This window comes from Salmo salar, chromosome ssa29 (genome assembly GCF_905237065.1).
Source record: "Salmo salar chromosome ssa29, Ssal_v3.1, whole genome shotgun sequence".
Lineage (NCBI taxonomy): Eukaryota > Metazoa > Chordata > Actinopteri > Salmoniformes > Salmonidae > Salmo > Salmo salar.
Genome location: NC_059470.1, coordinates 21177627 through 21205412, shown reverse-complemented (window position 1 = coordinate 21205412; position 27786 = coordinate 21177627). Strand labels below are relative to the sequence as shown.

Sequence of the window (27786 nt, the reverse complement as noted above, 5' to 3'; positions counted from 1 at the left end):
TGGTGATTTATTCACCGATTTGATACTATCCGAACCGCTCGTTGTTCAGTTTTTAACGGTGGCTCCTATTTTCTCCCTCTCCAGTTGAAGCCTCATCTGCCCATACCACTTTAAATGTAGGACCAGGACAAGATGGCGGGTACGTAGCCTTTATTTACATTAGCTTCGGGAAAATGCATTATTAACACTTTTTTTCCTTCCCATATTGTAAAAGTTTCCAGTGAAAGTACAATTAAGCTATCGATTGAGTATCCTTTCATTCCGTTTTTGGTTGTTTTTACAGATATATCTTTGCTCAAAGAGGATTCACAGGAGGAGTTGGACGGATGTAAGTTTTCCCCTCTGTTTTCAATGTGGAACTCTTACTGCTAGGGGTACTAACTAGCTTGCTACATAATTGCCCTGTCGGCAATGGAGTTCATGGGTGGGTCGTCTGAGTGGGCCTTGGGTATACGTGTTGGACTGTCACATTTCTTAGCAACTTACAGAACTGTTCTTCGATGTGTAAAGAGGTATATTCACATCATACATTTACATGCTTGCAAAAGTCGTTTTGGAACAGCTAACGCGATGTCACGCGCACGCTGAAGTTAGGTCATAAACTAACCAGCTAGCTAGCAAGCTAATTGGCTAGTTAGCATCTCTCAAACGTCTAGCTATCTAGCTCAGGTAAAGCAGATTAACAGTAATAAACGTTTCGATTCACTGCTTTGTATTCAATTTGATTTTGAACATCTCGCACTCTAGGTTCCAAACCCAATCCATCAAGCTTCCGTGCACGATAGCTAGCTACCTCAGCGGAGGGAGGTTGTTGATTTATTTTCAAAGACTAACGTACAAATATGAAATTCGCTCAGGGCCATTTGACTCTAGTCACTCAACCTGAACCTCCCCGATGTGGAATGTTAATGGGTTGGATTATTTGGTTTGCTAGCCAAACTAAATTAGTATGAAAACATAACTAGCCAACTAGCTATACTGAACAAAAATATAAATGCAACAATGAACTATTTTACTGAGTTACAGTTCATAAGGAAATCAGTCAATTTAAATAAATCACTAGGCCCTAATCTATGGTTTCACATGACTGGGCAGGGGTGCAGCCATGGGAGCCAGGCCAGCCAATCAGAATTAGTTTATCCCCACTAAAGGGCTTTATTGCAGACAGAAATACTCCTGTTTCATTAGCTGTCCAGGTGGCTGGTCTACGAGGATCCCGCAGGTAAAGAAGCTGTATGTGAAGGTCCTGGGCTGGCGTGGTTACGCGTGGTCTGTGATTGTGATGCCGGTTGAACATACTACAAAATTCACTAAAATTAAGTTGGAGGTGGTTTATATGGTAGATAAATTAACATTACATTTTTCGCAAAAGTTCTGCTGGACATTCTTGCAGTCAGTGTGCCAATTGCACACTCCCTCAATTTGAGACATCTGTTGTATTGTGTTTTGTGACAACTGGCCTTTTATTGTCCCCAGCACTAGGTGTGCCTGTGTAATGATCATGCTGTTTAATCCGCTTCTTGATAATACCACACCCGTCAGGTATTATCTTGGAGAAATGCTCACTAACAGGGATGTAAACAAATTTGTGCACAACATTTGAGAGAAATAAGCGTTTTGTGCATATGGAACATTTCTGTGATCTTTTATTTCAGTTCATAAAACATGGGACCAGCACTTTACATGTTGCGTTTTTATTTTTTTCAATATAGATTGGCAAAAGTGGGAAATTGACACACCCAGCCGGGCCATAAATTAAATTTTTGTAATTTTTACCCCTTTTTCTCCCCAATTTTTGTGATATCCAATTGGTAGTTGGTCTTGTCCAATTGCTGCTACTCCCGTATGAACTCTGGAGAGTGGAAGGTCGCGAGCCATGCGTCCCCTGAAACACAACCACGCCAAGCCTTCTTCTTGGCACACTGCTCACTTAACCTGGAAGCCAGCCGCACCAATGTGTTGGAGGAAACACCGTACAGCTGGTGACCGAAGTCAGCGTGCATGTGCCCTAGACACTGTTACAGTACAAGCTAGTTGTTTATGTTGCAAGATGATGGATTGCTTTGTTTCAATAGTGCATCATGCAACATACCCATACCATTGTGAAAATGCAATAAGTCCACCTACATATAACTACCTTCCTCCCACAGATCCACACCTGCTTTTAAGCTATGTGCATTTTGTCATTTTTAGATGCTTTCATTGTAGGCCTATTTCATATGTTTTGTTCTCACCAAATCTGTCATTTTCACTGTACCCTTTTTTTTGTGTTGGACCTTATTATTTTAACTACTGCTGATATGCTAATAGGTTTAGCATTGGTGCCAAGCTTCTGCCACTACTGCATGTCATGTCATTTTACTCACTGTTCCTCATCACTGTCACTCACCGGCCTGTCTGGGTGGTGGTGGGTGCCTCTCATGCACAATATTTCCAATGTCTTTAATAGTTGGTGTGGATGACTACAGCTCAGAGTCTGACATCATTATTATACCTTCAGCCTTGGACTTTGTATCGCAAGATGAGATGCTGACTCCTCTTGGAAGATTGGATAAATACGTGGCTAGCGAAAACATTTTTAACAGGTAGCTATCCAATGGAACATCATTAGAACACACACTTTTGAAGACTTTTTACATTTATTCTGGATAATAGTAAAATGGTTCATTTTTATGCCTGCTGGTTATTGTGTGAATTCTAGACAAATGGTGGCACGAAGTTTGTTGGACACACTTAAAGCTGTAAATGAGGATGAGCGGGACTGTATCACTGTCTTGGAGAGAGTGGGCCGACTGGCCGATGACTCAGGTAAGACCCCATCGCTGAATGAGACGTGTCTGTTTCATATTTAACGGCTCACTGAATTGAAAACGCCAAACTTGTCTGTCGTGTGTCTGCATGCTCTGGACATGCCCCTATTTCTGTGTCATTTAGTAGCCAGCCTGTTCTCCTTAGCTGGTCACCAGTGCAGAGAGAGGCCTATACATGTTTGATGGAGCGGTGTATTTAACTGACTGTTTACTGCACCTGGCTGCCATTTTCAAATGGGTGAAATGCATTCAGGCCTTACTTTTACAGCCGGTCCCTGTTCAACCTCCCCCTTGGCCCTAACCCTTCGATGTTTGTAGATACGTAAGGTGAAGGCATGCTAAGCAATATAGTGGAAGTGGCACCACTGCTTCTACCTATCCAGGCCGTTCAGATCGACCAAGTTTCAAATTTTGATGTCATGTGCACAAGTACAGTGAAATGCCTTTCTTGCAAGCTCTAAATCCAACACTGTAATCAATGTAGTACTAAAAATAACACACGGTAGAACAAAAATGAGAAAGTAAGCTATATACAGGATCAGTTCCAATACCATATTTAAACTGAACAAAAAATATAAACGCAACAATTTCAACGATTTTACTGAGTTACAGTTCATATGAGGAAACCAGTCAATTGAAATAATTAAATTCATTAGGTCCTAATCTGTTGATTTCACATGACTGGGAATACAGATATGCATCTGCCTCACAATGGGCCTCAGGATCTGGTCACAGTATTTCTGTGCATTCAAATCCATAAAATGCAATTGTTGTCCGTAGCTTATGCCTGCCCATACCATAAACCCACCGCCACCATGGGGCACTCTGTTCACAACGTTGACATCAGCAGTGGTTTTCGGTTGTGATGACAGTTGGACATACTGCCAAATTCTCTAAAATGACGTTGGAGGCAGCTTATGGTAGAGAAATGGACGTTCCTGCAGTCAGCATGCCAATTTGTACGCTCCCTCAGTACTTGAGACATCTGGCATTTTTGTGACACAACTGCAAATTTTTAGTGGCCTTTCATTGTCCCCAGCACAAGGTGCATCTGTGTAATGATCATGCTGTTCAATCAGTTTCTTGATATGTCACATCTGTCAGGTGGGTGGATTATTTTGGCAAAGAAGAAATGCTCACTAACAGGGATGTAAACACATTTCTGCATAACATTTGAGAGAAGCTTTTTGTGCGTATGGAACATTTCTGAGATCTTTTATTTCAGCTCATGAAACATGGGACAAATACTTTACGTAGTCTGTGCAGCCATTTTGTTAGCTATTTATCAGTCTTATGGCTTGGGGATAGAAGCTGTTCAGGAGCCTGTTGGAGTCAGACATCGAAGTGTTAGGGCCATGGGGAAGTGATAGGGATTAGGAAATTGATTGGGCGTTATTAGCTGGGATAACTGAGTATTTTTATTTATTTAGTACATTCTCTGAATGTAGGCTAGTGGACTAGCAGTGTCCTTGTAAGCGCAGGGCATGATAGTGTAATGCAGTAGCCAATCAGTCAAATGTATTTATTAAGCCCTTCTTACATCAGCTGATGTCACAAAGTGCTGTACAGAAACCCAGCCTAAAACCCCAAACAGCAAGCAATGCAGGTGTAGAAGCACGGTGGCTAGGAAACCTCCCTAAAAAGGCCAGAACCTAGGAAGAAACCTAGAGAGGAACCAGGCTATGAGGGGTGGCCAGTCCTCTTCTGGCTGTGCCGGGTGGAGATTATAACAGAACATAAGCCCTGCTTAATTGTGCATGCATACATTAGAGCAGCAACCAGGGCCCTCAACCCTGGAGTACACTGACCAGAGGGGACCTTAGTCAGTCAGTGGACATGTTTTAAAACAACTTCATCATGAATATCGTTAATAATATTGTACATAAAAATTTTAAAAAGGTGTTTCCCCTAGTGTTTCAAAGTTGGGTGTGCTTTTGGGCAAGCCTGGGAAATATTCTATTCTATTCTATTGTGGTGGATTGATGTATTTCACTCAAATGTAGGCCTACCTAAATTCACATCAGAAGTTAAGAAAATGTAACTATTTCTGTGGACAATCTCTGTCAGGAAAAATGATATCCTCCCTATGGACAGAGGGCGATATCACTATATTTGTCCAGAGAGATTGTCCCCAAAGGCCTTTTTAAATGACCAAAGGATCTGGTTTCATCATCCAGCCAGGGTTCACTCATTGTTGAGCACTTGTGCTGCTGTCTGATGAAACCAGATCATTTTGTTTTTAAAAGGCCTTTGATCTTCAGACTTCATTGGGCCCTTTTCTACTGTTTATAAAGTATATTTTTTAATGGATGACCTTTCTCTTTCAGAGCCCACTGTAAGAGCAGAGCTAATGGAGCAAGTTCCTCACATCGCCATTTTCTGTCAAGAGAACAGACCTTCCATTCCGTTTGCCTTCTCTAAATACTTGCTACCGATCGTCGTGAGATACCTGGCTGACCAGAACAACCAGGTAAAGGAGGCGTGTGACAATTCATTATGTTATCCCTCTGTTGTTTATCATAAACTCAGCAAAAAAAAGAAACATCCCTTTTTCAGGACCCTGTCTTTCAAAGATAATTCGTAAAAATCTTCACAGATCTTCATTTTAAAGGGTTTAAACACGGTTTCCCATGCTTGTTCAATGAACCATAAACAATTAATGAACATGCACCTGTGGAACGGTCGTTAAGACACTAACAGCTTACAGACGGTAGGCAATTAAGGTCACAGTTATGAAAACTTAGGACACTAAAGAGGCCTTTCTACTGACTCTGAAAAGCACCAAAAGAAAGATGCCCAGGATCCCTGCTCATCTGCATGAACATGCCTTAGGCATGCTGCAAGGAGGCATGAGGACTGCAGATGTGGCCAGGGCAATACATTGCAATGTCGGTACTGTGAGATGCCTAAGACAGTGCTACAGGGAGACAGGATGGACAGCTGATCGTCCTCGCAGTGGCAGACCACATGTAACAACACCTGCACAGGATCGGTACATCCAAACATCACACCTGCGGGACAGGTACAGGATTGCAACAACAACTGCCTGAGTTAGACCAGGAACGCGCAATCCCTCCATCAGTGCTCAGAATGTCCACAATAGGCTGAGAGAGGCTGGACTGAGGGCTTGTAGGCCTGTTGTAAGGCAGGTCCTCACCAGACATCACTGGCAACAATGTCGCCTATGGGCACAAACCCACTGTCACTGGACCAGACAGGACTGGCAGAAAGTGCTCTTCACTGACGAGTTGAGGTTTTGTCTCACCAGGGGTGATGGTCGGATTTGTGTTTATCGTCAAAGGAATGCGCTTTACACTGAGGCCTGTATTCTGGAGCAGGATCAATTTTGGAGGTGGAGGGTCCGTCATGGTCTGGGGAGGTGTCACAGCATCATCGGACTGAGCTTGTTGTCATTGCAGGCAATCTCAACGCTGTGCATTACAGGGAAGACATCCTCCTCCCTCATGTGGTACCCTTCCTGCAGGCTCATCCTGACATGACCCACCAGCCATACTGCTCGTTCTGTGCGTGATTTCCTGCAAGACAGGAATGTCAGTGTTCTGCCATGGCCAGCGACGAGCCCGGATCTCAATCCCATTGAGCACGTCTGGGACCTGTTGGATCGGAGGGTGAAGGCTAGGGCCATTCCCCCCAGAAATGTCTGGGAACGTGCAGGTTTCTTGGTGGAAGAGTGGGGTAACATCTCACAGCAAGAACTGGCAATTCTGGTGCAGTCCATGAGGAGGAGATGCACTGCAGTACTTAATGCAGATACTGACTCTTACTTTTGATTTTGACCCCCCCCCGCTTTGTTCAGTTTATGTCTGTTTAATCTTATGTTCATACAAACATTTACACATGTTGAGTTTTCTGAAAATAAACGCAGTTGACAGAGAGGACGTTTTCTTTTTTTGCTAAGTTTACCTGTTCAACTTTTCAGATGCCTGTATATGGCCATTGACACATGTTAAATGTACACCTATTTAACTTTTCTGAATGGTGAATTAAGCTGCGAAAAGCAACATTTCATTGCAACTCTATTTTACTAATATTATTAATAACTTCTATATAGTGATTGTGATGTCTCCCCAGGTCAGAAAGACCAGCCAGGCAGCCCTGCTGGTACTGCTGGAGCAGGAGCTGATTGAGAGGGGGGACATTGAGACCCTGGTGTGCCCTGTCCTGGTGGACCTGACCGCCCCCGACAGCAATGACGACGTCAAGACAGAAGCCATGGCCGTGAGTCACGAGACCAGGGAGATGTCTGAAATGGCACCCTATTTCCTATATAGTGCACTACTTAAAACCTCTTGGGGCTAGGTGGGACGCTAGCGTGCCACCCGTGGTGCACTCCATCAACAGCAGGTGCATTTCAAGAGCGGCAAATTTGAATCCAAATAAATGTCAAAATTCAAATTTTTCAAAAATACAACTATGTTACACCATTTGAAAGATAAACATCTCCTTAATCTAACCACGTTTTACGATTTCAAAAAGGTTTTACGGCGAAAGCATAAATTTAGAGTATGTTAGGACAGTACATTTACAAGAGTTGTGTGTAATGTTTTGTCAAGTCAAAGACAGGGTCACCAAAACCATAAAACCAGCTAAAATGATGCACTAACCTTTTACAATCTCCATCAGATGACACTCCTAGGACATTATGTTAGACAATGCATGCATTTTTAGTTCTATCAAGTTCATATTTATATCCAAAAACAGCGTTTTACTATGGCATTGATGTTGAGGAAATCGTTTCCCTCCAATAACCGGCAGTCAAGTCAGCGTCAGAAATTAAATAATTAAAATTAGAAAACATTGGTAAAATATTATATTGTCATTTAAAGAATTATAGATTTACATCTCTTGAACGCAATCAACTTGCCAGATTTAAAAATAACCTTACTGGGAAATCACACTTTGCAATAATCTGAGCACTGCGCCCAGAAAAATACGCGTTGCGATACAGACTAGACGTCATGTTGGGGAGATCTAAAATCGAAAATACTATGTAAATAATCCATTACCTTTGATTCTCTTCATCAGATGTCACTTCCAGGTATCACAGGTCCATAACGAATGTAGTTTTGTTCAAAAAAGCTCATCATTTATGTCCAAAAATCTCCGTCTCGTTAGCACATGATGTAAGCCAGCCGGACTTCTCGTCATGAACGAGGGGAAAAAATATATTTCCGTTCGTTCAAACATGTCAAACGTTGTATAGCATAAATCATTAGGGCCTTTTTAACCAGAACATGAATAATATTCAAGGTGGACGAATGCATACTCTTTTATAACGTATTGGAACGAGGGTACCCAACATGAATTAGCGCGCCAGGTGTCTAATGGGACATCACCGTTCCATGGCTCTTGTTCGGTCAGATCTCCCTCCAGAAGACTCAAAACACTTTGTAAAGGCTGGTGACATCTAGTGGAAGCAATAGGAAGTGCCAAAATATTCCTAAACCCCTGTGTTTTTCAATGGGATAGGTTTAAAGTCAATACAACACATCAGGTATCCACTTCCTGTCAGAAAATGTCTCAGGGTTTTGCCTGCCAAATGAGTTCTGTTATACTCACAGACACCATTCAAACAGTTTTAGAAACTTTAGAGTGTTTTCTATCCATATATAATAAGTATATGCATATTCTAGTTACTGGGTAGGATTAGTAACCAGATTAAATCGGGTACATTTTTTTTATCCAGACGTGCAAATGCTGCCCCCTAGACCCAACAGGTTAAGTAATTTTTTATGGGTTCTGGTCAAAAGTAGTGCACTACATAGGGAATAGGGTTTTATTTCAGAAGCACTGGTGTGAGGAAATGTAGTATGGAGCAGTTTATTCGTAACATGATGCTCACACCACATTGTTATATTACCAAGCAATCAGTGTGCCACTTTAAGATATGCTACTTTAAAACATTAGCATTTTATGTCATGAGGTTGACCCCTTTGTTTTATCTGGCTTGCTATTTACAATAGCTGTGATATACAGAGGTAGGCTGCAGCCAGCATTCAAATGTAATGTTTGTCCTTCTGCAGATAGTGGAAGGCAAGAGTATTTCAAAGCTGTCCGTAGGACACAGGTAGTGTTGCCAAACCTCCATGCGGTGTGAGGAGGATGCTGACAGACTTTATTTTTTTTCTCTGCATGTGTGTCTGTAGATCATCTGTAAGATGGCCCCCATGGTGGGCAAGGACATCACCGAGCGCCTCTTCCTGCCCCGCTTCTGTGAGATGTGTTGCGACTGCAGGATGTTCCACGTTCGCAAGGTCAGTGGAGTCTAGGGTTGTGTTCATTCGCCACCAAATGGATGAAAACGGTCTGAAACACTGGACTACCTGAAATTGTTATCTGTTACAATTTTTTACGTTTTCTGTTGTGTGCCGTAATGAACACAACCCTGGATTAGACCACTCCCAGGCAGTGGTTGTCCCACTGTCTATGGGGACTGAACACACTCAAGCAGACTTTCTCACATGTAGTATTGGTCTTTTCAGCTTTTTTGTTTAATGTATTGTTACATCTGTGTGGGCTTTGAGTCAATGTTTTAGATGTTTGTTTTTCTGTGTGTTTTATGGCAGGTTTGTGCAGCAAACTTTGGCGACATTTGCAGTGTTGTCGGAGGAGATGCGACAGAGGAACTCCTGGTACATGTTGACCTCTTTTGGTTTCATTCTCAGCCAACTGACTTGTTAGCCTTGTCACACCAGGGTTTACTCTCATGAGTAATCTGACAGCCAGAAGCTACTATTGCTCCTAATGTCGTTCCCAACTGCCACTGTATTGTCAGTATTTCTCTGTGTATTGTTCTCTGTTGCAACTGTATTGTGGCATTGAGATTGTAACGGGTGACACATTGACGCTCTCTCTCTCTGTGTGACTCCACTTGGCCCTGTGCGACAAGGAAAGGGCATTTCAAGCTCTGACTAACTGAAACTGTTTTTTTTTCTGCCTTCCCTTTCTCTCCCACCTCTCTCCTTTCCTGTCTAGCTGCCCCGCTTTTTCCAGCTCTGCTCGGACAACGTGTGGGGGGTGAGGAAGGCCTGTGCTGAGTGCTTCATGACCGTTTCCTCGTCCACCTCGCAGGAAGTGCGCAGGACAAAGCTCTCCTCGCTCTTCATCAGCCTCATCAGTGACCCCTCCCGTTGGGTGAGCACTCAACAGAAAGGGGGATTTCTGCCATTTGGCAACCCACAACCTGAGGGGTATCCTACGAAGCAATCTAGATCTACTCTGGGTTTTCAAAAGCTAACCAGCTTGTTAGCTTGACATTCCAGTTCAGGTTTCATCCGTACTACGACGGTGGATATTGCTCGTCCAGCCTGCCGTTTCACTCTAGCAGGCTTGTAACTGTGCATGCATGTTGCACGTGGCTAGTCGAACACTGAACTAACTCTTCATTGAGATAATGCTGAACATCAATCTATGGGCGAGTCAGTGCCACATTTTAATTTGTGCTGAAATGAAAGAAAAGTTATATTGCAAATTCATCAAGCTATGGTGTGAAATAGGCTTGTTGAAGTGCCGACTTTGGTGTGCTTATTAATGCACAACCACCTTTTCCCTTATTTCTATCGATAAAATGATTTAATTCCTTAAAAGGTCTTACTGTGTGTGAAGTTTAAAAGGCGTTCTGTCATCACTAAATCTGTAATGGGATATATTTTAACTTCAGTATTTTTAACACACAAAAAACCTTTTTGATTTAATGAAATATTTAATCAGTCTTCCTCAAATGAAGGGGATGATGATGCAATCTTTGCAAGAGGGAGGGAATCTGATTTCATTTGTCCTCAACTCATGGCTCAATCATTTCATTCAGGCTAAGTGGAGTTGGCCTTCCCTGGAGCACGTTAGTTCTGAAGAATTCGTTGCCATAGAAATTTACCTGACTAAAAAGTCTGCCACTTTCCTATGACCTGTTACCATGTGTTGAACACAGATTTGACCAAAGTTACCTCGCTAACTCCTCAAAACCTGCTTCGTAGAATACACCTCCGTTGGTAAATACATTTAGCATTAAACATTGACCTGGGGCTAGAATGCCATTGTTCATGCTGCAGGTAAATACCTTTTTAGAGAAAATGTGTTTTACTGCGAGGCCTGGTGGTAGTAGTGATTATTTAACAATAGTTAGCCCAGTTTTCCCACCATTATGGAAAATTGACAGGGTGTCTTTAAAAAAAAAAAGAATTTAAGCACGGCTGACATGCCACTTAGGACATGTCATGATGTGCTTTTCTCTGCCTCCTTATTTGAACACACAGCTTGGCTACTTCTCTACAAGAGTGTCTGCGAAATGAGTGTAAGTAATTGTCATGCTCATTTGTCTCTCAGGTGCGTCAGGCTGCCTTCCAGTCGCTGGGCCAGTTCATCTCCACGTTCGCCAGCCCCAACAGTGTGGGCCAGTACTTCAGAGAGGGGGAGGTGGGCGAGTGCTACTGTGTCCACCCACAGAACAGGTGCAGCCGTTATTGGCCTTTTGAGCAGGCATCTAAAAGGGAATTTACATGAATGGCTGGATCCTTTCATTCTGAAGAAAATCCACCAAGCTTGAGATTTGAACTGCTTTGTTTGTAACTAGCTTCCTCTCTCTCCCCCAGTACTGAAGAGAAACCACAGAACCCGGACACTACAGACCCCTCCCTAAGGGCTAACACAGAGAATTACTCTCAGAGGCAGGGGGAGGACTTGCCTGCATGCACAAATGGCAACCAAGAGGAGGGTTGTCCACAACAGGACTGCGTTTCGACAGGCGACCTGGGGGAGGGGGTGTTGTGCCGGACAGAGGAGGTAGGAGTGGATGTGGCAGAGGAGGGGGGTGGGGAGCAGGCGGCGGAGGCCTTGATGGACGCCTCGGATGGTGGATCGTGCTGCGAGGATGCCGATATAGTTTCTGAGTGCCTCTGTGGCGAGAAGAGCAAGAAGGAGCTTTCCTCGCTAACCCCCGACTCCTCCGACACAGCAGGGGCTCGGGAGGAGGAGGAAGCCCCTTCAGGGGATACTGAGAATGAGCCACAGCCACCTGAGAAGCACACAACCTCTGAGAAGGATGACTCACCAGCAGACATATCTGAGCCCATATCCTTGTCTGAGCCAGTAGAGGAATCCCCCTCTGTCAGTCCTCAGGACAGTATCCCCGAGCAGGAGCTCTACAACTCCTTCCACTTCTGGAGGATGCCCATTGCTGAGATGGACCTGGACATGGAGCTGCTCCAGCATGGGGAAAGCAGCCAGCAGGAGCCCCCAAGTTATGGCTTTTCCAGTCAGGGCAAGACTAAGGCCTCGGCACCCGTCCTGGACCGGAAACAGCTGGAAGAGCTGATTGAAAACCTGGAGCCTCATATTGATGACCCTGACGTGAAAGGTGAGCTTTGCGTATGTGTCTATGGGGTCAAGATAAGCTGCTTACTTAAACACCATATAATTTAACTCGGTGGTTATTTTGGTCACTGTTGAAATATGTGGGGTTGTGTCCATTCAGAGACAGTGGCTATTAGTGTGTTGTAGGCTGTATGTAATTTCATTAGGAAGAAGTTGTCATGGAGTGTGAATTCCCTTGGGCAATAAAGTGACAACCTGTCTTTTTCAAGCTAACCACAGCAATGTTTCTCAGGTAGTTTTGGGTGGTAGAGCTCAGAGGCTAGCTCTATAGGCCAACGCTTTGAGGTCAGACCTCAAGTCCAGTCAACTGTGTTGTCGGTGGAAGGAAACCCTTGATGTCGCTTTGGCATGTGAGGTTAGCAGCCTGCTGGCGCCTGGCTATTCTACACAATACAAACGGGAGGATATTTTGGGCCCGATTTGAAAGGGACTGAGAGGCAGTAAATAGAAAAATTGTGAGGTGTGTACCAGTATATCAATGTCACACAATGAAACTAAGGGTGTTGTCAGAGGTTACCAAAAAGCACTGGAAAGAAGCTTGCAACTAACGCTGTTTTATGACAAACAGCTTTTCCTGCAGTCCTCTTGTATTTGTGGGCCTACTTGTGCTGCCTGTAGATGCAATCCATCATACTGCATGGAAAGAACTCAACTCATAGGCAAGGCCTATACTACAGAACACCACTGTGTGGGAAATATCATTATAGCAGTTCAATTCCAGTGGAGTGTCTTCTGAGATTTGCCGTTTCAAAAATGGGGCACACATGACTTTAAATCGCTACATGATCTTGCACTAGTGGCATGTAAGAAATGCATTGGTTTGACGAACAATGCATATTCAACTTGGTTGTGTTAGGGTTGGGTGGGATCCAGATTTTCATACTGTTTCTGTACCATACTGGGGGTGTAAAGTTAATACCAAATGTGCTCAAGGGGCGCTATTCCAACTACAAATAGCTGGAGCACTGAGCTGGATATAATGACACATCTTAGATTTCTTATAGTTCTACATAATTTATAGTTATAAGCAGTGGCGTAGCAAGCACCTCCACAGCCCCTGCGAGGCGGGATTGCTCCCAACCCCAAAAAATCATGCACGCATACAGTACCAGTCAAAAGTTTGGACACAGCTACTCATTCAAGGTTTTTCTTATTTACTATTTTCTGCATTGTAGTGAAGACCATCAAAACTATGAAATAACACATATGGAAGCATGTAGTAACCAAAAAAGTGTTAAACAAATGAAAATATATTCTTCAAGGAGGCACATTGATGACAGCTTTGCACACTCTTGGCATTCTCTCATGAGGGCCGCCACAGGAGAGATTCCCAGTTACCTCTGCTGCAGAGGATAAGTTCATTAGTTACCTGCATCTTGGATTGCAGCCCAAATAAATGCTACAGAGTTCAAGTAAAATACACATCTCAACATAAACTGTTCAGAGGAGACTGTGTGAATCAGGCCTTCATGGTCGAATTGCTGCAAAGAAACCACTACTAAAGGACACCAATAAGAAGAGACTTGCTTGGGCCAAGAAACACGACCAATGGACATCTGTCCTTTGTTCTGAGTCCTAATTTGAGATTTTTGGTTCCAACCACCGTGTCTTTGCAAGATGCAGAGTAGTTAAACGGATCTCCGCATGTGTGGTTCCCACCGTTAAGCATGGAGGTGGTGTGGCGGTGCTTTACTGGTGACACTGTCTGTGATTTATTTACTTTGAAAAATCTCAAATATATTTTGATTTAACACTTTTGGTTACTACATGATTCCATATTTGCTATTTCATAGTTTTGATGTCTTCACTATTATGCTACAATGTAGAAAATAGTATAAATACAGAACTGTTGAATGGGTAGGTGTACAAACTTTTGACTGGTACTGTATATCTATACAGTGCCTTCGGAAAGTATTCAGACCCCTTTACCTTTTCCACATTTTGTTACGTTACAGCCTTATTCTAAAATGTATTAAATTGATTAAAAACTATCTAGTAGAGTATGCAGTGATAAGTTTAAATAATTTGCCCATAATAAGAGCATCTAAACTAAAGGCTTTAAGGAAGTGGCCTCTGCGTTCATATACAGTCATGGCCAAAAGTTTTGAGAATGAAAATTTATATTTGTGTCAGTCTGCCTCAGTTTGTATGATGGCAATTTGCATATACTCCAGAATGTTATGAAGAGTGATCAGATGAATTGCAAAGCCCCTCTTTGCCATGCAAATGAACTGAATCCCCCAAAAACATTTCCACTGCATTTCAGCCCTGCCACAAAAGGACCAGCTGACATCATGTCAATTCTCTCGTTAACACAGGTGTGAGTGTTGACGAGGACAAGGCTGGAGATCACTCTGTCATGCTGATTGAGTTCGAAAAACAGACTGGAAGCTTCAAAAGGAGGGTGGTGCTTGGAATTATTGTTCTTCCTGTCAACCATGGTTACCTGCAAGGAAACACGCGCCGTCATCATTGCTTTGCACAAAAAGGGCTTCACAGGCAAGGATATTGCTGCTAGTAAGATTGCACCTAAATCAACCATTTATCGGATCATCAAGAACTTCAAGGAGAGCGGATCAATTGTTGTGATGAAGGCTTCAGGGCGCCCAAAAGTCCAGCAAGTGCCAGGACAGTCTCCTAAAGTTGATTCAGCTGCGAGATCGGGGCACCACCAGTACAGAGCTTGCTCAGGAATGGCAGTAGGCAGGTGTGAGTGCATCTGCACGCACAGTGAGGCCAAGACTTTTGGAGGATGGCCTGGTGTCAAGAAGGGCAGCAAAGAAGCCACTTCTCTCCAGGAAAAACATCAGGGACAGACTGATATTCTGCAAAAGGTACAGGGATTGGACTGCTGAGGACTGGGTTAGTCATTTTCTCTGAATCCCCTTTCCGATTGTTTGGGGCATCCGGAAAAAAGCTTGTCCGGAGAAGACAGGGTGAGCGCTACCATCAGTCCTGTTTCATGCCAACAGTAAAGCATCCTGAGACCATTCATGTGTGGGGTTGCTTCTCAGCCAAGGGAGTGGGCTCACTCACAATTTGGCCTAAGAACACAGCCATAAATAAAGAATGGTACCAACACATCCTCCGAGAGCAACTTCTCCCAACCATCCAGGAACAGTTTGGTGATGAACAATGCCTTTTCCAGCATGATGGAGCACCTTCCATAAGGCAAAAGTGATAACTAAGTGGCTCGGGGAACAAAACATCGATATTTTGGTTCCACGGCCAGGCAACTCCCCAGACCTTAATCCCATTGAGAACTTGTGGTCAATCCTCAAGAGGTGGGTGGACAAGCAAAAACCCACAAATTCTGACAAACTCCAAGCATTGATTATGCAAGAATGAGCTGCCATCAGTCAGGATGTGGCCCAGAAGTTAATTGACAGCATGCCAGGGTGGATTGCAGAGGTCTTGGGAAAAAAAGGGTCAACACGGCAAATATTGACTCATTGCATCAACTTCATGTAATTGTCAATAAAAGCCTTTGACACTTATGAAATGCTTGTAATTATACTTCAGTATTCCATAGTAACATCTGACAATATCTAGACACTGAAGCGGCAAACTTTGTGGAAATTAATATTTGTGTCATTCTCAACTTTGGTCACGACTGTAGATGTCACCATAGTCTAGCACCGATAGGAACGTTGACTGAATAATCTGCTTTCTACTATTTAGCGAGAGGCAGGACCTATTTCTATAGAACAGTGTTTCCCAAACTCGGTCCTCTGTAATACACTACACAGCTGATTCAACTAATCAAACTTTGATCATTTGAATCAGCTGTGTAGTGTTAGGGCAAAAACTAAAACGTGTACCGCTTGGGGTCCCGAAGACAGAGTTAGGAAACCCTGTTGTAGAAGAAGCCCATTTTGATTCTCAGCTTATTAACTAACTCACTAATGTGCATTTTAAAAGACAGCTTTTCATCTGTCCAGATGCCCAAATATTTGTAAGCAGGCAAACAATCAATACTGATACCATCCATAGTACATATGCTTAAATCAAGTTATTTTTGTTTATGTGCTCTAGAGAACATGTATTTTGTTTACCTGCATTTACCTCACTTCAGGTCAGTGTTTCTAGTATAATGTATTTCAGATAGAGCCGGGTCAACCGTGGGGGAAATGGCATACACAACAGCATCATCGGCATGACGGTTACAAGTTTGTACCGACAAGACGATATTGTTAATGTAAAAAGTACAGGACTCAGAATCAACCCATTTGGTACACCTTTCATAATATCTAGGTGTACTGGATACGCAATACAGCTTAGTTATCTGACGCCCAGATAAAGGCCTACTGTTGTCTAATGAAAGATGTGTAAATACGGCACAGAGAACGCCTGTTTGACAAAGACACACACGCGCGCACACACACACAGGCCTCAAAGTTTATACACTCTCATCCATGTCTACTTTCCTTCCTTCCCTGCAGCACAAGTGGAAGTCCTGACGGCTGCTCTGAGAGCCACCACCATGGACTCTCACCTAGAGGATGCCTTCCTGGAGCCCCGGGACCTCAAGGGGGGACACCACCACGACAACCCCTTTGGAGTGCACCAAATGCCCCTCATAGGAGACCACTCAGACATGGAGGTGAGGGGAATGGGTGGCGGAGGCCTACCTTTTTTAGGTTGGGGGGGGGTGATCTCACACCTTTAGAGAAAAGGGTACAGGGTTGTTAATCTTGGTGTGTATCTGTGTAGAGCCGTACCTCGACCCTGCAGATGAGCCACGGTGATGACTCTGAGCTGAGCGACAGCAGCTTCAGTCCAGAGGATGAGAAGAAATCCAGGCATCAGGACGTGATCCCCCAGGCCCTGCTGGACCAGTACCTGTCCATGACGGACCCTTCCAGAGCCCAGACGGTGGACATGGAGATCGCCAAGCACTGTGCCTACAGCCTGCCCGGTGTGGCCATGACCCTGGGCAGACAGAACTGGCACTGCCTCCGGGATACCTACGAGACCCTGGCCTCCGACATGCAGGTAGGTCTACACTCTTTCTTTCTACGTCTCCCGTACACACCCCCTCTGTCAATTCTACTGTACACGTTTTAGAGTGGAAGTGTTTTTCTCGTCAAATGTTCGACCTAAGGTGGTCAACACATTCAGTAGAACGCAACATTATGGGACTTTTTATATAGAAATTGATATAGATTGTGTAGAACCTCGCTCACTTGTAGAGTTGGTTCTATTCACATCAGCTCTAATGGCAACGTTCCTACAGTATCTGAACGTACCCCTGGTGTGTTTAGCATGTAGCGGTGTAATGCCCTGTGCTCTCTGTCACTGGTCTATTTCCTCCTCCGCCAGCTGGTTGTTGTCGGGGTGGGTGCTGAGACAGAGACAGGTCCTAGACTGGAGCATGGGGCAGGTTTACATCTTATTTCTGCTGTTCCTCCAGCACTTTTATTTATTTTTTTAATTCATTTGTGTTTCTCCAAAGCCCAATGTGTGGATCTTTTTTTTAGTATGTTGGGTTCCCAGCAGCAGTTAAAAACAAGCTCCTGTCCCCTCACCATTCACTCCTCATCCCGAGTTCGCATGCCTGCAAAGGACCACCTTTTTCCTCAGGCGCCGCAGCCCAAAGGGCTTCACTCCTCCACCCACCCATGTGAGGCCTGTGTCTGCTGCTGTCTCCCCCTGGCAGCTCCCTGTGTTCCACACACACTCCTACCAGGGTTTCCGTTAGGAAAATGTAGCGCTGGACATTTGACCGGCAGCATTTTAGTTTACTGGTCATTTTGAGAAATTTACCGGACCCATATGCATTGGGTGCGTAACCCAATTAGAGCGTCCACCCACAGTGTTTAGACTGACAGAAATCAGATTTAGATTATGGTCATATTAACAGAACATGTCAAGGATGCAACGATGTGCAGTCCTTCTTACCTAATTCTGATGCGCACTTTGAAGACGCTAGAATAACTGTCCACATTTACTTTTCCTCAGCCAACAAGATGAGTAATGAACAACAAAATCACTAGGCTATGTCAATCTACTATCCCCCACAGTAGAAAAGTTGACCTATTCCATTGGTCAGCTTGTTGAGAACGAAATGGCCTATTCCTAACAGACTGTGGAACAGTTGTGGGATGATAGATCCCAAATTCATACAACCAGTAGCCTAGGCTACATAACAAAATAAACAATTAGTCTGCAGTAGATCAGAACCTTTATCTTATTGTTGATAAACTGTTATTTATTCACATTATAAGCGCAGCAATGCGCACAAGGCGGTAAGCTATGCTCAAATGTTCATTCCGTAATGCAATTAGCGGGAAAACACTTCAAAAGCGCTGCGGTTTCATGTGACAGAGATTAAAATATCCATTAGAAATGTAGAAAGAGGAGATCTAATATGCAACAACTACATGGGTTGCTAATACGACTAGGATTGTGCCTTTGGCTACAGGACAATGACAGTTTTTATTTTTTATTTTTATATAAAATTGCCTACACGAATATGGGCTGATTTTGGCAAGGCTACTTTGAAGCAAGGTAAGACATGTATCGTATGTAGTAAAACCGTTCAGGTTTAAAACAATTAAGTATATGTTTTCAAAATGCATACTGCCTTTCACTCATTGCAGTGGTGTGATGTGGTGTGATGCGCTGATGAAGCCTGTCTTCCGTTGCCTATGCATTTGCTGTTTGAGATGCTGTAGCAGCAGCTCTTGCGCTGACAGATTTTCTGCTCAAAGGGTCTGTACGTGTGTGATATAAAATAAAATGCATAACGAATATACTGTACATGTGCCAATTTAATCTCACTAAATAATGCAAATGAGCCTATAGGCAGATTAAAAATACATTGACTGATCATGCAATTAAATGTATTTCCATCGACGAATAGCCTAAAGCATTATTTCGCAATTGAATTTTTTTGTTCTTCTCCCGGACAATTGGCCGGCTCAATTTGATCTGCTTTTCTATTTATTTATTTTTTCGGCTAATGGAATCCCTGACTCATACACACCCTTTAACACATCTGGGCCTGCCTGGCCTCTAATATCTGTCTCTCTCCCTCCCCCAGTGGAAGGTGCGTCGGACGCTGGCCTTCTCCATCCACGAGCTGGCCCTGATCCTGGGGGACCAGCTGACAGCAGCTGACCTGGTGCCCATCTTCAACAGCTTCCTCAAGGACCTGGACGAGGTGCGGGTAGGGGTCCTCAAACACCTCTACGACTTCCTCAAGGTCAGTCAGCAGATCAGTATAAAGAATTAATATTGCTCAAGAGTACCATCTCTTCTTAGATCTTTGTATTATTAGAATGGATAGCTAGCCTGTCATTGCCCAGCGGTTGTCCCATTCACATCCCTGCTTTCTGTTGATTTATCAATTAGTTGACTGCAGCAGAAATGTTTCTACTGTTCCAAATGGCTCATATTTCCAATAGTGCTGCTGTGTGTGATGATGGTATCTAGGGACACCTGCAGTGTCTTCTGTTATGCAGTGTAGAGTTTTCACTGTTCTGCTGTGTGGTCAAAGAGCCTCTTTCACCCCCCCCCCCCTTTCCCTCAATCCTCTCCATTCATCCTCTATCTCTCATTCCTTCCCTTGTTCTCTGTCAGCACTCACCCTGTCCGTCTCCCTCTAGCTGCTGCACCAGGAGACGCGGCGTAAATACCTGTACCAGCTCCAGGAGTTCCTGGTCACAGACAACAGCCGAAACTGGCGCTTCCGATCAGAGCTGGCTGAGTAGGTTATCCGTCTGTTACCACACTTTATTAATCAATTGATTTCCCCTGTGAACTTAGTTGTCACACACACCATTACCACCCGGACAAATGGTGGTAGCCCTAGGTATCGTTTGCGCTTTCAGACCTACAATAAATATGAGGAGCGTAAGTTGTGCCAATGCCTTCCTTTACTGTGTGTAGGTGAGAGATAGATATAGCCTTTTGAAAGATTGACTCTTGGTGACATTTGGTTCTCTGGGTAATCTCTCTTTTTGAAAGCTGACTAGTGAGTGACCTTCCCCTCTGTGTTCTCAGACAGCTGGTGCTGCTACTGGAGCTGTACAGTGGTCAGGATGTGTATGACTACCTTCGGCCCCTGTCCTTCAGCCTGTGTACGGACCGAGTGTCCTCTGTACGCTGGACCTCCTACAAACTGGTACGTCACCCAGACAGCTCCCTCCAAAATGGGCTCCACCCTGTTTTTCTGACTTTCTGTATTTTTTTTCTGGCCTCACTTTTTTTGTCTTGTATCATATAATTGAAATGGACTTGTAGCTTTTCATGTTGGGCCATTATATCTCAAATAAATATATTCCCCCTACCGCTTCCACACATGAACATCTCATGTTTTGGTAAATTTTTATACACTGAACAAAAATCGTTGGTCCCATGTTTCATAAGCTGAAACAAAAGATCCCGGAATTGTATATATGTACAAGAACATTATTTCTGTCAAAGTTTGTGTACAAATAAGTTTACGTTCCTGTTAGTGAGCATTTCTCCTTTGCCAAGATAATCTATCCACCTGACAGGTGTGGCATATCAAGAAGCTGATTAAACAGCATGATCATTACACAGGTGCACCATATGCTGTGGACAGTAAAAGGCCTCTCTAAAATGTGCAGTTTTTTCACACAACACAATGCCACAGATGTCTCAAGTTTTGAGGGAGCGTGCAATTGGCATGCTGACTGCAGGAATGTCAACCAGAGCTGTTGCCAGAGAATTGGATGTTCATTTCTGTCTGTAATGAATCCCTTTTGTGGGGAAAAACTCATTCTGATTGGCTGGGCCTTATGAATAGATCCACCTTTGAGCACAAAAACAACACTTGTTACAGAATATTTTACATAGAAATAACATCTGTCAGACAAACCATGCCTGACAACATGATCCAATAAGACAGAAAAACTAGAAGAAAATGTAAAGGCTGTGGACATGTATGCGCCCCATAGATTAGGACCGGACTGATTTCCTTATATAAACTAACTTAGCAAAATCTTTTGTTGCGTTTTTATATTTTTATTTTATTTTTATTACCTAATACTAGTCAAAGTTTGGACACCTGGTTCGGGTTTTTCTTAATTTTTTACTGTTTTCTACATTGTAGTATAATAGTGAAGACATCAACTATCAAATAACACATGGAATCATGTAGTAACCAAAAAACGTAAACGAATCAAAATATATTTGAGATTCTTCAGTTGCCACCCTTTGCCTTGATGACAGCTTTGAACAATCTTGGCATTCTCTCAACCAGTTTCACCTGGAATGCTTTTCCAACAGTCTTGAAGGAGTTCCCACATGCTGAGCACTTGTTGGCTTTTCCTTCACTCTGCAGTCCCCAAAACATCTCAAACCATCTCAGTTGAGGTCAGGTAATTATGGAGGCCAGGTCATATGATGCAGCACTCCATCACTCTCCTTGGTCAAATAGCCCTTACACAGCCTAGAGGTGTGTTTTGGATCATTGTCCTGTTGAAAAACAATGATAGTCCCACTAAGCGCAAACCAGAGGATGACGTATCGCAGCAGAATGCTGTGATAGCCATACTGGTTAAGTGGGCCTTGAATTCTAAATAAATCAGTGTCGCCAGCAAAGCACCTCCACCATCACACCTACTCATCAGACCAAAGGACAAATTTCCACCAGTCTAATGTCCATTGCTCATGTTTCTTGGCCCAAGCAAGTCTCTTCTTATTGGTGTCCTTTGGTAGTGGTTTCTTTACAGAAATTTGTCCATGAAGGCCTGATACAGTCTCTGAACAGTTGATGTTGATGTGTATTTTACTTGAAATCTGTAGCATTTATTTGGGCTGCAATCTGCGGCTGGTAATTCTAATGAACCGTATCTTCTGCAGCATAGGTAACTCTGGGTCTTCCTTTCCTGTGGCGGTCCTCACAAGGGCCAGTTTCATCATAGTGCTTGATGCTTATTGCGACTGCTCTTGAAGAAACTTTCAAAGTTATTGAAATGTTCCAGATTGACTGACCTTCATGTCTTAAAGTAATGATGGACTGTTATTTCTCTTTGCTTATTTGAGCTGTGCTTGCCATAGTATGGACTTGGTCTTTTACCAAATGGGGCTATTTTCTGTATACTGTCACAACACAACTGATTGACTCAAACGCATTAAGAAGGAAAGAAATTCCACAAATAAACTTTTAACAAGGCACCTGTTAATTGAAATGCATTCCAGGTGACTACCTCATAAAGCTAGTTGAGAGAATGCCAAGAGTGTGCAAGGCTGTCATCAAGGCAAATGGTGGCTACTTTGAAGAATCTAAAATATATTTTGGTTTAACACTTTTGGGGGGGGGTTACTATATGATTCCATGTGTTATTTGATAGTTTTGATGTATTCACTATTCTACAATAGTGAAAATAAAAATACATGAACGAGTGTCAACTTTTGACTGGTACTGTGCGTGCGCATGCATCACACATTTTAGTAATTCAGCAGATGCTCCTATCCAGAGCGACTTAGTGCATTCATCTTAAGATGGCTAGGTGGGACAACTACATGTCGTAGTAAATTCAATTTTTCCTCAAAGTAGCTATCAACAAAGTCTGTATTCCTTTTGTGCATTGTCAGGTGAGTGAGATCATCAGGAAGGTGGCGTCGTGCCAGGTGCTGTTGGCAGACTTTCTGAGTGAGCTGGTGGAGAAGTTCTGCCACTCCCACAAGTGGTCGGGACGACAGGCCTTCACCTTCGTCTGTCAGGTGAGGACATCTTCTCTTCATGTTCGTTATTATTCTCGTCTTCTCCTGACCTATCAAACACCAAAATAATCATCCAGTAACCACAAAACATTACTTTCTATCTTCGCTCAACCCTAGGGTGATTTGTGAAAGATCCTAAAAAATACAATCAAATAAGTTTGCCTGTATTTATTTCTCATAAAGTAAGATCATGACACTCGGGTAAAACATTGCTGACATCTGGTCGTTGCTGGGATATCTGCCAAGATTTAATGATGTTTTTTATTAAGGTCAGTTTTATTGAGCCTTTAGTTTCCATCCTACAATATACCGTGAGTGGCACTGGTAGCGAAGAGGACACTGTTTTTCAATGGGCCACTTGACAGTGTACCAAGCACTTTATTTGATTCTATGAATGGCCCCATTCTCCGTCCCACAATGTCTCCTGTGTGGGAGGACAAAGAGATCATGATGCTTCTGAGTGTGTGCGACCGAGAGGTCAAGTGTGTGTGTGTGTGTGTGTGTGTGTGTGTGTGTGTGTGCGCGCGCGCACTTCCTTTTGTTCGGTCTCATTCATGCTCACACATGCTCCCTGTATGTCTCACACACTTACCTTCTGCCACTCTCTTGCTGTCCACACACAAACACACTCTGACCATCTTCCTTCTCTTTTTGTTTCTGTCAGCTGGTAATTGAGGATGACTGTGTGTCGTTGGAGCAGTTCTCGGAGCACTTGCTGGCCCCTCTGTTACAGCTGGCCTCTGACCCCGTGGCCAACGTCAGGGTGCTGCTGGCCAAGACCATCCGCCAGAGCCTGATGGAGAGAGGTACATGCATAGACACACCGGCATGTTGAGCTTACCAATTCCATAGTTAGGACAACAAGCAATTATGGCTTATTTTGTTGTGTAGTAAAAACGAATATATAAATATTATTTTTAATTTTTTTTACACATCACTCAGTAAGGCCATTCTACTGCCAATGTTTGTCTATGGAGATTGCATTGCTGTTTGCTCGATTTTATACACCTGTCAGCAACAGGTGTGGCTGAACTAGCCGAATCTACTAATTTGAAGGGGTGTCCACATACCTTTGTGTATACAGAGTGGGATAAAATAGACAATGACTAAAACCACCATATGTAATAGCACAGCTAAAAAGGTGTCTTAACCTCTATGGGCTAGGTGGGACGCTAGCGTGCCACCCGTGGTGCACTCCATCAACAGCAGGTGCATTTCAAGAGCGGCAAATTTGAATCCAAATAAATGTCAAAATTCAAATTTTTCAAACATACAACTATTTTACACCCTTTGAAAGATAAACATCTCCTTAATCTAACCACGTTTTACGATTTCAAAAAGGTTTTACGGCGAAAGCATAAATTTAGAGTATGTTAGGACAGTACATTTACAAGAGTTGTGTGTAATGTTTTGTCGATTCAAAGACAGGGTCACCAAAACCATAAAACCAGCTAAAATGATGCACTAACCTTTTACAATCTCCATCAGATGACACTCCTAGGACATTATGTTAGACAATGCATGCATTTTTAGTTCTATCAAGTTCATATTTATATCCAAAAACAGCGTTTTACTATGGCATTGATGTTGAGGAAATCGTTTCCCTCCAATAACCGGCAGTCAAGTCAGCGTCACAAATTAAATAATTAAAATTAGAAAACATTGGTAAAATATTATATTGTCATTTAAAGAATTATAGATTTACATCTCTTGAACGCAATCAACTTGCCAGATTTAAAAATAACCTTACTGGGAAATCACACTTTGCAATAATCTGAGCACTGCGCCCAGAAAAATACGCGTTGCGATACAGACTAGACGTCATGTTGGGGAGATCTAAAATCGAAAATACTATGTAAATAATCCATTACCTTTGATTCTCTTCATCAGATGTCACTTCCAGGTATCACAGGTCCATAACGAATGTAGTTTTGTTCAAAAAAGCTCATCATTTATGTCCAAAAATCTCCGTCTTGTTAGCACATGATCTAAGCCAGCCGGACTTCTCGTCATGAACGAGGGGAAAAAATATATTTACGTTCGTTCAAACATGTCAAACGTTGTATAGCATAAATCATTAGGGCCTTTTTTAACCAGAACATGAATAATATTCAAGGTGGACGAATGCATAGCCTTTTATAACGTATTGGAACGAGGGTACCCAACATGAACTCGCGAGCCAGGTGTCTAATGGGACATCATCGTTCCATGGCTCTTGTTCGGTCAGATCTCCCTCCAGAAGACTCAAAACACTTTGTAAAGGCTGGTGACATCTAGTGGAAGCAATAGGAAGTGCCAAAATATTCCTCAGCCCCTGTGCTTTTCAATGGGATAGGTTTAAAGGTAATACAACACATCAGGTATCCACTTCCTGTCAGAAAATGTCTCAGGGTTTTGCCTGCCAAATGAGTTCTGTTATACTCACAGACACCATTCAAACAGTTTTAGAAACTTTAGAGTGTTTTCTATCCATATATAATAAGTATATGCATATTCTAGTTACTGGGTAGGATTAGTAACCAGATTAAATCGGGTTAAAAAAAATTATCCAGACGTGCAAATGCTGCCCCCTAGCCCTAACAGGTTAAGGTCTTTCTTATAAACGTCTACAGTTTGAGGCCCTCAAAAAGCATAGTATTAGCTAAAGCTAAAATAAACATACGATAAAGATGATGAAATGCTATTTAGCAGACATTTTTATCCAAAGCAACGTAGTCATGCGTGCATACATTTTACGTATGGGTGGTCCCGGGAATTGAAACCACTATCCACTACAGGAATAATATTTTATTTTAAAAGCCACTTTATTAATCCCCATTGAGGAAACATGGCAAAGACTGCATCAATCTGTAGTGTTACAACATATGTTAATATTCTCCCAGATACCGGCAGCTGAACCCTTATCCCACCTGTCCTCCATGTTTCTCTGTCCTCCCATGCAGAGTACTTCCTGCATTCTGCCAACTCCCACCAGGAGGCGCTGGAGCAGACCCTGGTGGCTCTGCAGATGGACCTGGACAAGGACGTCAAGTACTTTGCCAGCTTCCATCCTGGGAGTACACGCATCAGTGAGGATGCCATGAGCACCACCTCCTCGACCTACTGAGCCCAGAGCACTCCCACCCATCTCTCTAAACACACACACACACACACTCCATCTGCTCTATTGAACTCAAGCCAGGTAGGGGCAGAGGGCTTGATGTAGCCCTCTTCTACGGGCACTTAGACTTCCATACATACACAACCACAAGCGAAGGACCTGCGCAACAACACAAGTTGCACAATGCAGTGCAGCACAACTCGACTCACTACAACCTATTTTTTTTATTTTGTGGTTTGATTATATATTTTTTTGCCACAGAAGCCTTGTGTCTTCCTTAAACGTGAAAATACTTGAATGTCCAGATGTATTTGGTGAAAAACACAACGAATGGAAAGAAACGCACAGGAAACGGAGCTATAAGGACCATTTCTCCCCCTCGGCTTCTCTCGTCCTCTCTCGATAGAATCCTCCCCAGACTTAGTGGAAAAGCCAGTATCTCACAAGCTTTATGGAAGCACATAGCAGGATGACTCTATCCAACTCAAAATGTCTGAACAAAGTTTCTGTAATTGCTTTCTTCCTTTTTGATACTGTATAAATGGCTTATCCTGCATATCAACAAAAAACATCTGTACTATCACAGCCTGGCAGTGGGGGAGCTGTCGGTGGGAAATGCACAGTTTGGAATACAGGGCTCCTGCCTCCATTGTTTTAACTCTAGTGCAGCACATTGTTGTACCCATAGACAGCGGTCCACCCCCTGGCATGCAGGGGGGGGGTCCTGTTGTCAATGAAAAATGACTATTGTATTTTTTATTAATATTATGGCTGTCTGTTTTGCGGCGTTTAAGCAAGCAGAGATCCAATTGTAAAAGGTCAGCACACACTCACTTGAAACGGGGTATTTTAACCTGAGAATAAAATACTGCGACCCCCCCCCCTTCCGTTCTCCTTTTTGCTTTGTCCGTCCCCCTTCTCTCCCTTATACCCTATCTGTACATATCTCTAGTAACCTTTTTCCATTTTGATCAACGATCATGAATAGAATTGTGATACAATTTTGTTCTGTTTTACCTTTCTCAACATGAAAATGAAATAAAAAGCAGGCACTAAAACTTGTAGATGTATTTGGTTTGTGTGTAGAGGGGAGGGATGGGGACTGAGGCTCTGGAACAGATTACTCATGACTTAAAGGGGAATTTCACTCAAACTATCTCTTAGTATGTGTTTCATTAGTCCACTGTTGCTACAGTCCCAAAATGTTTTGCATGTTAGCAGTCAAGATATTGGGACATTTTAAGAAGAAATCGTCATGGTGATGTGGCTGGAAACACTTCTTAAAAGTCCAATATCTTGACTGCTGACATGCAAAACATTTGAGTGATATTCCTTTTTAAGGCCAAAAAAGATTTTTGTGCACAACCGGTGCCATGCCTTGGCTGGGATTCAATCAGATCGTGGATTATAGGCATTGCGGTTTTTAAAAGCAATGTTCGTGGAGATCCCATTTACAGTAAATGCTGCGTATGTCGGCTCAATCGGAAATTGCCTTAAAGCTACAGTGCCTATAACCCGCAATTGGATTGAATCCCGACACTTGTCAAACTATGGTTACAGAAGTAGTCTCGATTCCAATCTGTATTGCTGGAGTTGCGTGTTATAAAGTAGTACATTTTGAAATGAAGGGCATTTCAGATTGAGCTGACCATATGCAGTCTCTGCGGGAACATTGCCTTTTAAATGTATATTGTGCTCTAGCGTGGATCTTCAGCACTACAGATTGAATTGAGCCCTTGCTCTTTATTTTAAAGCATCAATCTACACCTGTCCAAAAACGTGGGCATA

At 43.1% G+C, this 27786-nt stretch overlaps 1 protein-coding gene across 6 annotated transcripts; it reads left to right on the top strand.

The window, feature by feature from the left end:
* On the top strand, window positions 1–27060 carry LOC106590337 (serine/threonine-protein phosphatase 4 regulatory subunit 1). Of its 6 annotated transcripts, none has more exons than XM_014181235.2 (19): window positions 1–139; window positions 284–328; window positions 2450–2585; window positions 2702–2808; window positions 5138–5280; window positions 6903–7049; window positions 8978–9085; window positions 9398–9463; window positions 9807–9965; window positions 11154–11278; window positions 11420–12183; window positions 16643–16803; window positions 16914–17195; window positions 19246–19407; window positions 19811–19911; window positions 20208–20328; window positions 22770–22898; window positions 23563–23704; window positions 25841–27060. In XM_014181235.2, the coding sequence occupies exons 1-19, from the start codon at window positions 133–135 to the stop codon at window positions 26002–26004; spliced, it is 3069 nt and encodes a 1022-aa protein (XP_014036710.1). In that variant the 5' UTR covers window positions 1–132; the 3' UTR covers window positions 26005–27060. The 6 variants fall into 6 exon arrangements, 5 of the variants coding, with proteins under 5 accessions (XP_014036710.1, XP_014036711.1, XP_014036712.1 ...); XM_014181236.2 differs by having other exon boundaries at window positions 7–139; window positions 2501–2585; XR_006762704.1 differs by lacking the exon at window positions 25841–27060 and having other exon boundaries at window positions 19785–19911.
* Window positions 27061–27786: the final 726 nt, after the last annotated feature.

Excerpts from the sequence above, each read along its gene's own strand:
- LOC106590337 (XM_014181235.2), top strand. Across the intron at positions 9,086-9,397 it reads GGATGTTCCACGTTCGCAAG|GTTTGTGCAGCAAACTTTGG; the intron begins GTCAGTGGAGTC and ends GTTTTATGGCAG. Across the intron at positions 23,705-25,840 it reads CCAGAGCCTGATGGAGAGAG|AGTACTTCCTGCATTCTGCC; the intron begins GTACATGCATAG and ends CCTCCCATGCAG.